The following is a 15,115-nucleotide window of genomic DNA, read 5'->3' on the forward strand; positions in this document are numbered from 1 at the left end:
ATGGAGAGACACGATCATCAAGACTTGAGTTCTTCTAAAAGACGGCGATTAGATTCCACGACAACCGGAGATTTCCCAAACCCTAAAGATGAGGGTTCTTTTGCGGCGGCAATTTTTTTGGACAATGTCACCTACAGATTGTACATCAAGGGTTTGGTGTGTGATGAGACGAAGGCTGCTGGATTTGGAGTTGCGATTTGCGATGAGATGGATAATTTGTTGTATGAGATTAAGGAATCACTTAGCGACTCTGATATTAGCCGCACAGCTGTAGAGGTCATGGCACTGATTCGTGGGTTAAGTGAATCCTTCGACTTGGGGATTAGTTATTGCTTTGTTTTAGTTAATTGTGTCGAATGTGCATAGGCTTAGGCTATATTGTTTTGCCTATAGCTATAGGTGGCATGTTACAATATGTATTATCTATATGGTAACATATCTAGTTCTGTGGGTGATCAAATTGTTTTGTTTGTGTTGTTTATATGTATGATATATATATATATATAACGTAATTAAGCTTTTATACAAAAGTCTTGATTATTGTATAATCCCATAAGAGTAACGAAGATGATGATATAATTAATTAATGTTTTAATTAGTATAAGGAGAATGATGAATCTGATTTACGTTGCAGTTAATTGGTAGAGGGGAGCCTAATAAGATTGATCATCTTATGGAAGAAGCTCAAAGCATTCTAGAAAACATGTCATGTAGTGACCCTGAGTTGATTGCCCCGGACGATGTTAAATTTGCTTTTAGACTTGCAAGAGAGGCTATAGCTTATCAAAGCAGCAGTAGCAGAAGCGTTGATGTCAATGCAAAACACGGAGAAAATTGTGATATTTGTCATGAGGAAACCAATGAAGAACGCATGTTCTTTACCGACAAATGCCTTCACCGTCATTGTTTTTCTTGTGTGAAAAAGCATGTGGAAGTGAAGCTGCTTAGCGGAATTGTGCCCACATGTCTTGACTATGGATGCAAGTCTGAGCTCACCCTTGAAAGCTGTAGCAAGGTTTTAACATCAAAGATGATTGAGATGTGGACAAAAAAGATGAAAGAGGATTCGATTCCCGCTGCAGAGAGAATCTATTGCCCATATCCAAGCTGCTCAATGTTGATGTCCAAAACCGAGCTTTCCAGTGAAGCCGATCAATCCAATGTCAAGTCATGTGTCAAATGTTGTGGACTCTTCTGCGTTGATTGCAAAGTGCCATCGCATACTGGTTTGTCGTGTGCTGATTACAAGAAACTTCACCCTGACCCTTTAGTTGATGACTTGAAGCTAAAGTCTCTGGCAAACGACAATATGTGGCGTCAATGTGTCAAGTGTAGGCACTTGATTGAACTTTCTGATGGCTGCAACCACATGACTTGCAGGTATATATATATATATATATATATATATTACTCGGTTAAGCTACTACATTTGTATACTTCTATTTCATAATGTTTTCTTTATGCGTGCATTGTGTAGATGTGGATATGAGTTTTGTTACCAATGTGGGATTGAATGGAAGAAGGACCAAAATACTTGCCCTTCTGGTTGCCGAGGTATTGGCAATGATGATCATGATGATGATTATGATGATGATGAAGATGATGATGATGATCATGATGATGATGATTATGAAGAAGGTATGGGTAATTACTATTTCGATGAAGATGGTGTTTGTTGGCGTAACTATGAAGAGTTTATTGATAACGAAATCCTAAAGTAATGTTTCACTCTCTTATTTAACTCCCCTTTTGATTCCTTTAAACCCTCATTCTTGTTATTTCGCTAATGATTTGGTTCTTGCAGCAACCACGCGACTCTGATGGATGGATGATTATTGAATTTCCTTCTCCTAAGCAGTTTTTTTTTATTGATGAAGGCAATGGTGATAGAAATGATGACAATTTGGACGACTACAACAACTATGGATAATTTAACTGATTCTGGCGATGAAGGAGGCTTTAATGAGGACGTTTTCAGATGATACTATTCTCATTAATCTCTGTTTGGATCAACACATAAATTAGAGTTTGTTTTGGAACATATTGCATCTTTTCTTTTGGCATTACACTATACTTCTATTAGTAACATCATCTTTGGATATTTTTCATCAAACCCAATTTTCTAATATTGTACGTAACAAAAGACAGGTTGTAGAGATTTTCATCTAACTCAATTTTCAATGTTTTCATCAAAAAATGGATATCACAATTTTTATGATATTTGTGATATATTCGTTTTTTTCCACATTTTTTCCGATTAGTATCCACTGTGTAAATAACTATACTAATAGGGAAAATCAATGAAGTAAATTTGGAAAATACCCTTTTTTTTTGGTAATAAACAGGGAGATTAACTCTCCTTCAAAATAGACACCAGATGGAAATATACATATATAGATTTTGTTCGTAACTAACATTAATTTGGTTGTGTAGGTTCACAAAAAATTAACAAAACCAATAGAGAAGAAGCGGAAGATAACAATATACTCTGATCTTCTCTTCTCGCTAGCAAAAATTAATGGCTATTCAAGCACAACAAAAAATTGATGAAGATATGTAAGGTAACTAATGTTCAAGTTTTGTTGTTATTTCAGAGAGATAAAGTTAAAAAGTTAGAGTCCTAAAGAGAGTGTTAGACAAAGATAAACTAAAGCATAAAAGGGTAACCGAAACTATGATTTATTCCAAGAGAGAACGACGTATGGTTTGCTCAAAAACCCAATCTATTTATTAATTATATGCATGCTATAGTTCATGATGGACCAAACTTAGATGTTGAATATTTTAAAATTTCTTATTAAAAAATCCAAAACCTTGAAATATGATATAATTCGATTTGTTTTATATAGTGGAGACAAGTTTGATTCATAATGTGGATAAAATACTATACAGCGTTAAACCAAAAAGTACATTTGTTTATTTTTTGCTTATACTTTGCTTATACTTTACTTATGTTTTGCTTAGTTTTTTATTTTATATTTTGTAAACAGATTTTTCTGTTCCAACTGTTGTAACCATTTGAACACATAATGTAAAAAATAACCAAACTATGATTTTACTTCAAAAAAATAACTAACTGATATCTTTTAATATATATAATTTATAAAAATGAACAAAGTAGATCACGAAACAATTCAAATAGACCATGAAGCAGTCTGTCTATAGTGACTACCAGTCATTGACTATTTCACAAGTTTGAATAACTTCAGGAAACTATGAGCGAAAAGATCTTACTACGATAGAAGTTGGCTAGCAGGTTTGGAATAATATACTTTGTGATTCCTTTCCTAATCAGTTAATTTAAATCATATACATGTGACTAATACAGTAAATAATTTGGATTATTCAACTATTTAAGTGTGCCAGGGGATACAAGGACAACAAGCCAAGATTGTTCGTTTATTGGATGGTAATTTCTTTGCACTTACACAATGTACAATGATTAAATTTTTCAACAATTTTTTCAAAAATCTTTTAACACTCCACATCGTGTTATTTTTATTCCACTTAATAATTCAATAATAGGAGTTTTAATATAAGCATTATATTATAGAATATCCAACGTTATTTTATAATATAACTAAAGAGTTTAAAAATGATTATAGTAATATAGAAATTTAATTAATTTCAACTATGTAATTTTACTGTAGCGTCCGTTTATCGTAACTCTTCGTAAAATATATATATTTTAAAATTTAACTATTTGATATTTTATTTTTTTACAGTTGTTATTTTTATTTTAATTTTGTTGATAAATTTCCACACAAGATTAAATATACTTTATTTTTAAAATTATAAATTTCCACACAAGGTCTGAGTCCTAGTTGTTATAACAACAAATCGTTTTATTATTATTACCCAACATATGTAAAAATGATAAAAAAAAAAAAAAAAACTGTAATTCTAAAATGAAAACTTTATTTCCAAACTAGCTCTTGCAACCAGTGCAACAAAGTCTCAATCCAAAGCTAAGTAAAATCTTACACACCTCATATAAACTTCACATCTTCCACATAATCTACGAATAAATGAGGTATCGTACGAGTCTTAAACGATCCAAATCCTCGGATTTCAACTTTTCTAACAATGTTCATCTCAATATTGTAATATACAAGATAATAAGGGTCACATAATTCATACGGCGACAACAGAATCTCACATGTACCAGTCATTCCAAGAACACGCAGCTTGGTGTTTCCAACCATGTCCCTCCACGGAATAGGCAAAACGTATATACGCTTCGTCCATCCATGTTTCTTGGCATCCTCAAGAATCCACAAATCAAAACTTTTGGTAGTGCTTCCAGTAATTTTCCGGGAGTTGGAACACTGAATCACACCCAATCGACCCTTGTGGTTAACCAATCTCGAATCAAATTGAATCTGTCTCATCCCTTTAGGTTTGTTGATAAAGCTCAACTTCTCGAACCTAACATCGAAACAAACAATCACAACATCCTCTGGATAGCAATTAAGCTTACCAACATAATACAAAACACCATTGATACAAATCCCACCATCAAACACAGGACGAAAAGGTTTCCAAGACTCGACCATTCTCCAATTAGTTTTACTACCTAACGTCAGAACATAATGCTCTCCATGAGTAGTATTCAACGGATGGTGCGGTGACCAAGTAGTGCAAAACACCTTGAACTGTTTCTCAACCGGCTCATATCCCAAAACGCTTCTAGACCACATCAGATTCGATTCCGGTTTAGGTAAAATAACAGATTCACCTGTGATTGGATTGCAAATCACAAGCATCCTTCGCTTATCTTCGATACAGAGCAATCCACGAGCAGGTGGAGTGATCTTAGAGAAACGATCGATTTGTAGATAAGTACGGTGAAGAGTGGCTTCGAGAGACGAGTCCTCGTGATCTTGAGGTGAAGTGAAGAAAGGTAACCGGGATTCAATCATGAAGGCGAACAGAATCAGAGGCTGGTTCGGTGACTTGGTCAGGAACAGCTCGTCGAAATCGGAGCTGCGGAGTGTGGCCGCCCACGATTTCGACACGCGGCGACAGTTGGGGATTGATTTTGCTGGCAGTCTCGAGATGATTTCCGTAAAGACATCGGGCGGGATCGAATCGGGGAGTGAAGAAGAAGAAGAAGAAGGTGTACATGTGTTGCATTTTGAAATGGTGAGACGATCATCATCATCATCTGAAGCGAGCTGCTTCTTCAGCTTCAGCTTTTTCATGGCGGATTTAGAAAAGAGAGATCTCCTAATCCCTAAAACATGATTCCGTTTTTTTTAGTGAGTGACCCATTGGGTTTAATTACTTACATTTTTAAGGCTTTACTAATCCTGTCACACAATTTGTTTGTTTTTGTTTTTTTTTTTTCCAAAATCCTGTCACGCAATAGAGATGACAGAAAAAAAAAAGAAACGGTTTTGACTGATTTAATTTCGTTGAACACCATTTTAATTTAACTTTTTTTCTTTTCTTTTAGTTTCTCCAAAAAAAGTTACATATATTAGTGTGTACTGTGTGTACACTAACAAAATTTATACACACACGATCACCACAAGCTAATATGCCTATATCAGTTCCATGTAAAAATTATAATAACATACCACCAAACCCTGCATCTCGTCTTATTCAACGAATTGACAAGCCGATCAGAGATCAACTTCTTGCGATAGGTCTCATGAGGGATCGGCACGACAGATTACTCATATGGCTAGTATTTAGAATTTGATTTTGTATACACTTTTTGAACACATAAAAAACTGTTGCACTAGTTGTACTAAAAATCTCTTTTGAATATAATTTAACATTACATTAAAAAAAAAATTATAATAACATAAAATTGATTTATTGATTAATTTTAGAACATTTTTAATTCTAGAAAACGTGGATACTCACATTTCCATTCAACTTAGAGATGTTTGAAGAACTAGATTGTGTCTTCTGACCATAAGTACTGGTAAACTCCAAAGCACATATACATTATACTTACATATACACACTAACGCACACACAATGGAAACAACTGAGCTGAAATTACTTTAAGGAAACATACTTTTGGCTGACGCGATGGAAGAGTCGACAATGCAGAGCCATGCCCGACGCCAAGGACAATCAAAGCACATAAGTACTAGAATGCATATCAACGCGGCCACATAAGTTGAAGCAGTACTAAAATAAAAGACCAGCATGTCAATAGCAGCTTCACCGTCTCCTTCTTCTCCTCCATTACCTGCTTCCTTTTTAGTCTCACAACTTCTATCAGTTGGTGGTCCACAAAGAAGAGGATTGTCTATGTAGCTTTTCTCGTTGAAGGTATTGAACTGCTTTCCTTGTGGAACGATTCCTGATAAATTGTTGTAAGACACGTCGAAGACAGCAAGAGAAGTAAGGCTGGTTAGCTGTTGAGGAATGCTTCCTTGCAGCTTGTTATGTGAAAGATCAAGGCTCTCAATATCCTTCAGATTGGAGAAGTTTGATGGTATTGAACTTGACAAGAAATTGTGAGATAAATTCATGACTCGAAGTTGTGAGAGATCTCCAAGCTCTACTGGGATAACACCACTTAATTCATTGCTTGATAGATCCATTCCATATAAATAATCAAGTATTCCATTCTTGGGATTAGATTCTCCACTATAAGAATCGCTGAACCAAGATTCTCCAGTATAGGAGTCATACCTTTGCTTCATTGCAAATTTGATTTCAGTTTCCTGGAAGGTAACATAGTAAATTGTGAAATCTTCTACCAGCAATGCGGATTTGTAATATTCTGACTCAAAGCTCTGAGTACGAGAAATTGGAGGTATGAGCTTTATACCCATGTCATGTTGATCCAGTCCAAATGATAAATTGTAGAGGCATGAAGGTATGAAACCATTGAGCTTGTTATCCGAAAGATCTAAAAGTTTGATTTCTCTCAAATCACACAGTTGCCTTGGTATTGTTCCAGTTAAGTTATTTCCCCTCAACAGAAGAATACTTATGCTCTCAGTATTGAGAAACTGCGGAATACTCCCAGAGAGTTTATTGTTCCAGTTAAGTTATTTCCCCTCAACAGAAGAATACTTATGCTCTCAGTATTGAGAAACTGCGGAATACTCCCAGAGAGTTTATTGTTCCAGTTAAGTTATTTCCCCTCAACAGAAGAATACTTATGCTCTCAGTATTGAGAAACTGCGGAATACTCCCAGAGAGTTTATTGTTCCAGTTAAGTTATTTCCCCTCAACAGAAGAATACTTATGCTCTCAGTATTGAGAAACTGCGGAATACTCCCAGAGAGTTTATTGTTCCGCAAATCAAGTATCTGGACACCTTCCAACAATGTGTCCGGAATTGGCCCTGTGAAGTTGTTGTCGTGTAGGAACAAATCCTCCACAGCAATATGAGAATAGCACCTGTGAAAAAATTATTGGACATGTCAAGAGTTGACAACTTAGGGAAGTTTGATCCTCTAGGAAGAAAAGGGCCGCTAAATTTGTTGTGAGAGAGCTTGAGAATGTTTAGTGAAAAGCATCCTATGAGAAAGCTTCTAGGTAACTCTCCTGAGAAGTTATTATAAGACAGGTCCAAGAATGAAATATTCTTCATTTCACCCATAGAAGATGGAAATTTCCCCTGGAACCCATTGTTCGAGCCATTCATATGTACCAGATTCGGAAGCGCACTACTGATATTATCAGGGAACAGTCCACTAATATCATTTGCTGAAAAATCCAAAACCTGCAAATTATGCATTATTGTAGGCATCTGAAAGATAGTGAAAAGGTTATTCTGCAACTGTAAGACTTCGAGCTTTGAATTATTTGCTAGCAGCCAGGTAGGAATGTCTCCGGTTAATCTGTTGCTAGATAAATCAACCAGACGCAGGTTCTTCTGGTACATAAGAAAGGAAGGGAATTTCTCCAAGCTGCAAACTCGTAGTACAAGAACAATCAATTGAAACTTTGGCTGCCAAGTATCCTCTGTCTTGACTTGTACCATTTCTGATGTTGATGAAAGTTTTAAAACCTTGAGTTTTGTGAGGTTTGCAAGTGGAACGAGCGCGAATGAGCCAGTGAAGTTGTAATCTAACAATGATAGATATTCGAGGGAATCAAGGCTACTGAAACTAGATGGTAGATTACCACTGAACTGGTTGGATGATAGATCAAGAACCTGTAGCTTTTTCAAACTACCTAAACAAAGAGGAAGCTCGCCTGCAAAATGATTTCTTCGTAGATCGATCTCCCGTAAATTCTTCATTTTACAAACTATTACGAAAAAAAGAAACCACAAGTTAATGAGAATTTGTGAGTCACACGTAAAACTGTTATGTTGTTCAAATTGATAACCAGACACACACCTGCATGTATAGGCCCGCTGAAGCTATTCCCAGCAAGACTCAAGAGTTTCAAGTTAGTCAAACTCTTTAGTTCTGAAATGAAGTAAAAAGCCCAAAAGATTTTCTTTAGAAACGGGTCATTTCCAAATAAAAAATAAGCTTGCTTTCAGTTTTGCCAGGTGCAAAGCAAGATATTCTAATTAATATGTAAAGATGTAGTTTGCTAGCTATGATATAAACCAATTCAAAATTTTCTGTACAGAGTAAATTACAATCAACGTAGACACTACCTGGTATTGTGCCGATAAATCTATTTCCACTCAGGTTTAGCAGTTCCAAGTCTGTCAAGTTGTCTAGTCCTGAAAGGGAGTCAAGGTGAATATAAGAATGATAATGAAAAAACTGTAGTTGATTGAGGAAACAGAAAAATTACAAAAGTTAAAAGACCAAACCAAAACTACACCATCAACAAGTAGGCTGTACAAATGGATCAGTAACATACCGTTGACAGGAAAAGGGCCATCCATGTATTCATTAACGGAAAGCCCGACGATCCGGCCACTTGTAGGGTTGCATTCAATGCCCTCCCACCGACAGCAATCGTCGCTCTTTGTGTTATTACTCCAAGTAGACAAAAATTCATTGTCTGATTCATTAAGCCTTGAGACCATGAATTTCTTGAGGTCCATCAAAATTTCCCTTTCTTTTTCAATGCAGCTTTTGCATCCATGTAGGTGTCCCAACAGTAATATCACCCATATCAAGTATTTTCCCATTGCTAATAAGTTGTTTTTATAAGAAGAAGTATATGAAATAGTCCCCCAAAGCATTTTCGGAGTGTGAGTTCAACACAAATACCTCCACGTTTTGTAAGAACTCAAGATGTTACTGTATTTTGAAGAAAGAAAAAATCAAAGTTTCAACTAATCTTTTTAAAAGTCATGTGCGTAGGTGACTAATCTCTATCGTTTACTTTGAATTGTGTGCTAGGCAAGGTCTTCGTAGAAAACACGCACCCGTAGTCAAAAATAGGCTCTTCACAGGTGACCGCGACGTTATTAATATTTTTGACTTACCATCTGAATTATTCCCGTAAAAGCATTAGGCTAACTAAATGTGAAACCTCAGAGCTTGTTGAAATTATCAAAGCATACAAATATCATACTAATCAAAGATGAATAAAATGTACACACTAGCCAACTCTTTTTGCATAGTTCAAGAATTAACGAAGAAACGCTTTGTTAAACCGTATATAAGACCAACATATATAAAACGTTGAGACTTTCCTGGTCACAGTTTTTACAAATAGGCCACAACTAAATTTTAACTAAGCAAACCAAAGAACATGAACAAAAAATCATTGATGGCGTTAATCAACTTCTTAATGGCAAATCATTGAAACACTTTGGAATTGGATAACTCAAACTGTATTTCATAATACCTACCACATTCATCGTTAAATATATAAAAAAAAAAAACATAAAAAGTACGGATAAACCAATCAACTTCAACGTAAAAGATCAAAAGATAATCGTTATGAAGAAATCATTAAGTCTTCCTCAAATCCTCATATTTCAAATCTTCTTTGTCATCGGTGGAGGAGATGGGATGTGGCTCCGACACGAGAAACCCTAAATGAAAAATATTTTGAGTTTGGGGCTTTAAGTTTAACACAGCCACACAGGGCAAGTTTATATACTTTCAATTCAATAAACCTGAGAGGGGTTAGGATTTATTAGTGTTCTACTAATGATCGAATTTATAATATTAAAGTTTGTCAGTTTAGTAACAAGCAAGCATCCATGGCCTAATGGATAAGGCGCTTGACTTCTAATCAAGCGATTGTGGGTTCGAATCCCACTGGGTGTGAGAAAATTTATAAATGCTTGCTTCTCTTTTTTTTTCCTTTTATCGCTGGCAAATTGGAAATAGAGAGAACATACAAACTATTTAACGAAAGGACTTCTCTCATCGAGATTGCTCTTTTTAACATAGATCTTCTGCTTCTTCAAGCTTAACCACTCATTGCAAGAGCTAGGGGGCTTATTGTTTGTTTTAGGAAGTCCTCGTGATTTGGGGATACCACAAAAACTGTTAGTTGCAGAAGCGATAACATCAGGTTGGAGGTTTCGTAGACAAAGATCAGAATCATTACAACTACTAGTGATAAGCAGTCCCACGCGTTGCAATTCCTAACAATAAACATGGCATCAAATCAGAACTCCCGTCCACATGTGGTTTGGTACTTGGGGATGTGGTTCAAACATGTTACTTCGATCTCGTAATACGTACCGTTGTTTAACATGAGAAATATATAAGCTAAGCTTACCTTGAACCCTAGTCTCTCTTGGAGATGAAGGTTAGTTCTTGTAAGTTGATTCTTTATTAATAGTAAGAGGTCTTTACAACTAAATTAAAGAAAAGATAAAAAAAAAACACCAACCCTTTATCTAATGTCAAAAGAAATTAAAATACATAATTGCTTAAATAATTAAGGGTCGAACAAGTATTTATAAATCATATAGTCTAATAACACATAATTTTGATAAAAAAATTAAAATCAATGATTAAATAATATATGAATTTACTTGGATTTGGAAATTCATTAAAATCCATCCTCCCAAATAATTTCCAAATCTATTAAATTTCATGCTCTAATAACACCCTCCAAATAAAAGAAACACCAAAACTAATTAATTGAAACGTATTGTAATTTGTAAACGAGGTCGAAGTCTAAGCTTTGGCTCACACCAAAACTGAATACCATGAGTTGAAGCTATGATACCACGTGATATGAGTCAAAAGCTTGAGAGGTCGATCGATTTCGTAATCTTAGCTGTTGATTAAGATGAAAATAGGGAAATATCCAATCTTAGCTTTCTCTTAATCATCTCTCTCTTGGAGATTAAGATTTATTCTTCGAAATTTATTTTTTCTTAATCATTTAAAAAAATATTTATATAAACTTTAGTACAACGTAACTATATAAAACGATAAATCACCAACCTATTAATCTAATACGGTCAAACCATCATCCTTTAGAAGACACAAACAAACGTAATACCATTCTACCAAAGAAAACAAACGTAATACCATCTACCTTTAGAAAGACACAACCATCATTAAATGTTTTACGTAATACCATCTAAACATCATTAATACGTATTGTAATTTTATTTATTTTGTCAACAGATTTAATTGATCAACTTTAATTTTTTTGTCAACAACTTTGAATACGTATTGTATTTTTTTTTTTTTGACAACATAGAACAATATCAATTCAAATAAGCCAATTGGTAGGGAAAACGTTTACAAAAGTAATTTGATGTGACTCGATTCTCGCACGCCGTGCCAGCTTGTCAGCATTACCATTCTGCGCTCAGGAGACTTGGACTAGTGCAAAGGATAGAAATTCCTCCTTATCCGCCTCGATCTCATCCAAATATGTCTTGAAGGCAGGCCACTCGGACGACGAAGACACCATCTTCACCAAATCAGAACAGTCTGTGAGAAAAACAACATTCTCAATATCCACACCAATCATACAACGCATTGCCAAGATTAGAGCTTCCACTTCTGCATGGAGGGGTGACAAGCTCCGGCGAAGATTAGATGCACCCATAATGGGAGATTCCCCCTCGGGAGAAATGCAATACCATCCTCAGCCTGTGTACTAATCAGTCACCTTCCAAGATCCGTCCACAAAACATCGGTAGCTGTTCCCATATCTGTTGGTTGCAGCCATCTCCGTCAGCCTAGGGCTAGTAGTGGGGTGGGACCCATCCGGGGGAGAAAATCCTAATGTGTCTGCTTGCGACAAAACCAAAGTTTAGCTTCTTCCTCCGCTAGCTGTAGAATTGCTAACGGATTGGAGTCCAAGTTACTAGAATTTTTATCATTTCTAGCCTTCCAGATATACCATAGAATCCATGGAAAAAAATCCACTGCAGGATTCTGCTTAAATCTCCAAAATAAATAATCCATATTTGTATAGACAGATTCTGAAGGGAAACTGCCCGGAGATGTCGGGAATGAGGACAAAGCCCAGACCTGCCTAGCCAGGGGGCATATAAATAGAGCATGATTGATTGTCTCCTCAGGTCCACCACAACTACCACATTCCAAGTCACAAGCCATGCCACATCGCCGCAGATTAGCTGTTGTCGCCATACAACCCATAATTGCTTGCCATAAAAAGTGTCTAATTTTTGGTGGGCACCAAATCTGCCAGACAAAACGCCTGTAAAGGGATAATGTTGGGGCCAAAAACAGGTGTTGAGACCTCCTGATTCTGGCGCAAAGCTTTATACCCAGATTTGACTGTGTAGAGACCAGTCTTTGTCAAATGCCAACCCAACCTATCCGGTGAATCTAGTTTACCAATAGGTAAAGCAGAAATAATGGCAACATCTTACGGCTCAAAAGTGGCCGAAAGTAAAGCCAAATTCTAGGAGTGCGAGCTCCTGTCAACAAAGGTTTCAACTCTAAGCACGGGGTCAAAGGGCGATCCCGAACGTAATGCTGGTCTCTGGGGTTGAGTAGGGATCCATGGATCAGACCATACTAAAATGGAGTCAGCGGAACCTACTCGTTTAATGAGTCCTTTGTTTACCAGAGAGCGAGCTGACACCATGCTTCGCCATCCATAAGATGACGAATAAAATTTGATTAGGTCCAACGGATTTGAGTGCCGATAGTACCTACATTTAAAAACCTTAGCAAATAATGAGTCTAGAACTGTAATCAACCGCCAGAGTCGTTTAGCCAGCAACGCGGTGTTAAAATCATCCAGACACTGGAAGCCCAAACCTCCATCAAGCTTATCAACACATAACTTGTCCCAGGCTATCCAATGTAGCCCTCGTGTGTCTCCAGAAGCGCTCCACCAGAAATTAGAAACCGCGCTAGTCAGTTTCCGGGTAACCGTTTTCGGAATACGAAAGCAAGACATGACAAAGGTGGAGACGACAGTCGCTACTGATTTGATCATTACCTCTTTTCCCCCCCTGGACAGCAACCGGGTAGGCCAACCACCTGTCCGCATTTGTAATATGTCCTGAACAAAGGAAAAAATCTTTGTTTTTGAACCTCCTAAACTTTAAGGGATACCCAAATACGAGCTCATACCACCTAAATTAGTGATCCCTAGTAAACCTTGTAGTTCCTCTCGTAGGTCCGCCGCAACTGTATGCCCAAATTGAACCGAAGATTTCTGAAAGTTTATTTGCTGTCCAGAAACCCGTTCATACTGTCGGAGGATCCCTAAAACAGCCTCGCACTGCTCTTTCGTAGCACGACAGAAAAAAGACTATCGTCTGCAAATAACAAGGGAGAAACTGCGGGACAAGCAGTCGACACCTTAATACCCGTGATAATCTTGGACCGCTCTGCCTTGCGGAGATTTGCAATGAGAACCTTAGTGCAAAGAATGAAGAGGTATGGTGAAAGGGGGTCTCCCTGCCTAAGCCCTCTAGAGGGGTGTATGGACCCATGTGGTTGACCATTTATTAAAACTTTATATTGAACAAATTTCACACACCACATAATCCAAGAAATCCACTTTTCACAAAAACCAAATTTCCGTAACAAGTGTTCAAGAAAAGACCATTCTACCCGATCATAGGCCTTGCTCACGTCTGTTTTAATGGCCATGAACTTACCCTTACAAGAAGGGTTGGTACGGAGGCCATGAAACATCTCTTGAGCAATCAAAATATTATCCGTAATCATGCGCCCCTCTACAAAGGCTGATTGTGTCTCAAAGATCAATGCCGGTAAGAAAGAACACAAACGCTGGCAAAGTATCTTTGAGATAATCTTGTACCCAACATAACAGAGACTAATGGGTCTCCATTCAGTCATCCGAGTCGGCTTATCCACTTTGGGAATAAGACAAATGTTTGTCATATTAAGTCTTTTTCGAAAAGACCATCCTGGAAAAAAGAATTTACCAGAACCGTTAAATCATACCTAACTGTATCCCATGCACGCTGATAAAAGAGGGTCGTCATACCATCCGGTCATGGAGCTTTATCAGGGTGCATCATAAACAAAGCCTCTTTGATTTCCTGTTCTGTAACTGGTCGTGTCAATGAACCATTAATTTCACCCGTGATAGACGAGCACACTTCACTCAAAGTTTCCTCAAAATCCGAAGGATCAGAGGATGTGAAGAGTTCCTGGAAGTAGGAGGCAGCTATGACCTGAACCTTTATCTCTTCCGTAACCCAATATCCAGCATCATCGTGGAGCCCCACAATACGATTCTTAGCTCGTCTCTGTTTTGTCTGGGCATAAAAATAACTAGTATTTTGGTCTCCAAAACGCATCCAATGACTCCTACTCTTCTGATACCAATAAATTTCTTCATCCCGATAAGCCTCGCGGAGCTTCCAGGTTAGTTCCGAAATGGCCTCAACAGAGACAAAATCATCTGCTTGGGCATTCGCCAACTGGTTCTTTAGATCCTCAATCGTTTCCCGACCATAAGGGACTTGTGCTTTCCGCCACTAGAAAATTGTCGTACGGCAGTTAATGATCTTATCCATAAAATTGCACGTTTGGGGCGCTGTCTGAGAGTTCCAACCTTCTGAAATAACACCAAATAAACCCTCTTTATCAAGCCACCGTCTGTCAAACCGAAAACAGCTCCGCTCTCTCCGGATTTTGTCCTCAAGAAGTTCTAGAACCGGTTTGTGATCTGAAGCAACCATAGGTAGATATTCCGTAAAGGCATTACTAAAAAAATCATGTAATTTCTCATTGGCCAAGGCTCTATCCAGGCGGCAACAGATTGGTTTCTTATTCCGTCAGCC

General features: G+C 37.1%; 1 protein-coding gene, 1 non-coding gene and 2 pseudogenes across 2 annotated transcripts; 2 read left to right on the top strand and 2 right to left on the bottom strand.

The window, feature by feature from the left end:
• Positions 1-1,997, top strand: LOC104705040 (annotated as a pseudogene).
• Positions 3,990-5,204, bottom strand: LOC104705041 (F-box protein DOR-like). The gene has a single exon (XM_010421034.1). The coding sequence runs from the start codon at positions 5,202-5,204 to the stop codon at positions 3,990-3,992; it is 1,215 nt and encodes a 404-aa protein (XP_010419336.1).
• LOC104703068 lies at positions 5,876-9,174 on the bottom strand (annotated as a pseudogene).
• On the top strand, positions 10,097-10,169 carry TRNAR-UCU. The gene has a single exon. It is a non-coding gene; the product is annotated as a tRNA-Arg (tRNA).

Source organism: Camelina sativa, chromosome 7, assembly GCF_000633955.1.
Source record: "Camelina sativa cultivar DH55 chromosome 7, Cs, whole genome shotgun sequence".
NCBI lineage: Eukaryota > Viridiplantae > Streptophyta > Magnoliopsida > Brassicales > Brassicaceae > Camelina > Camelina sativa.

Excerpts from the sequence above, each read along its gene's own strand:
- LOC104705041 (XM_010421034.1), bottom strand. The coding sequence starts at position 5,204 with ATGAAAAAGCTGAAGCTGAAGAAGCAGCTCGCTTCAGATGATGATGAT.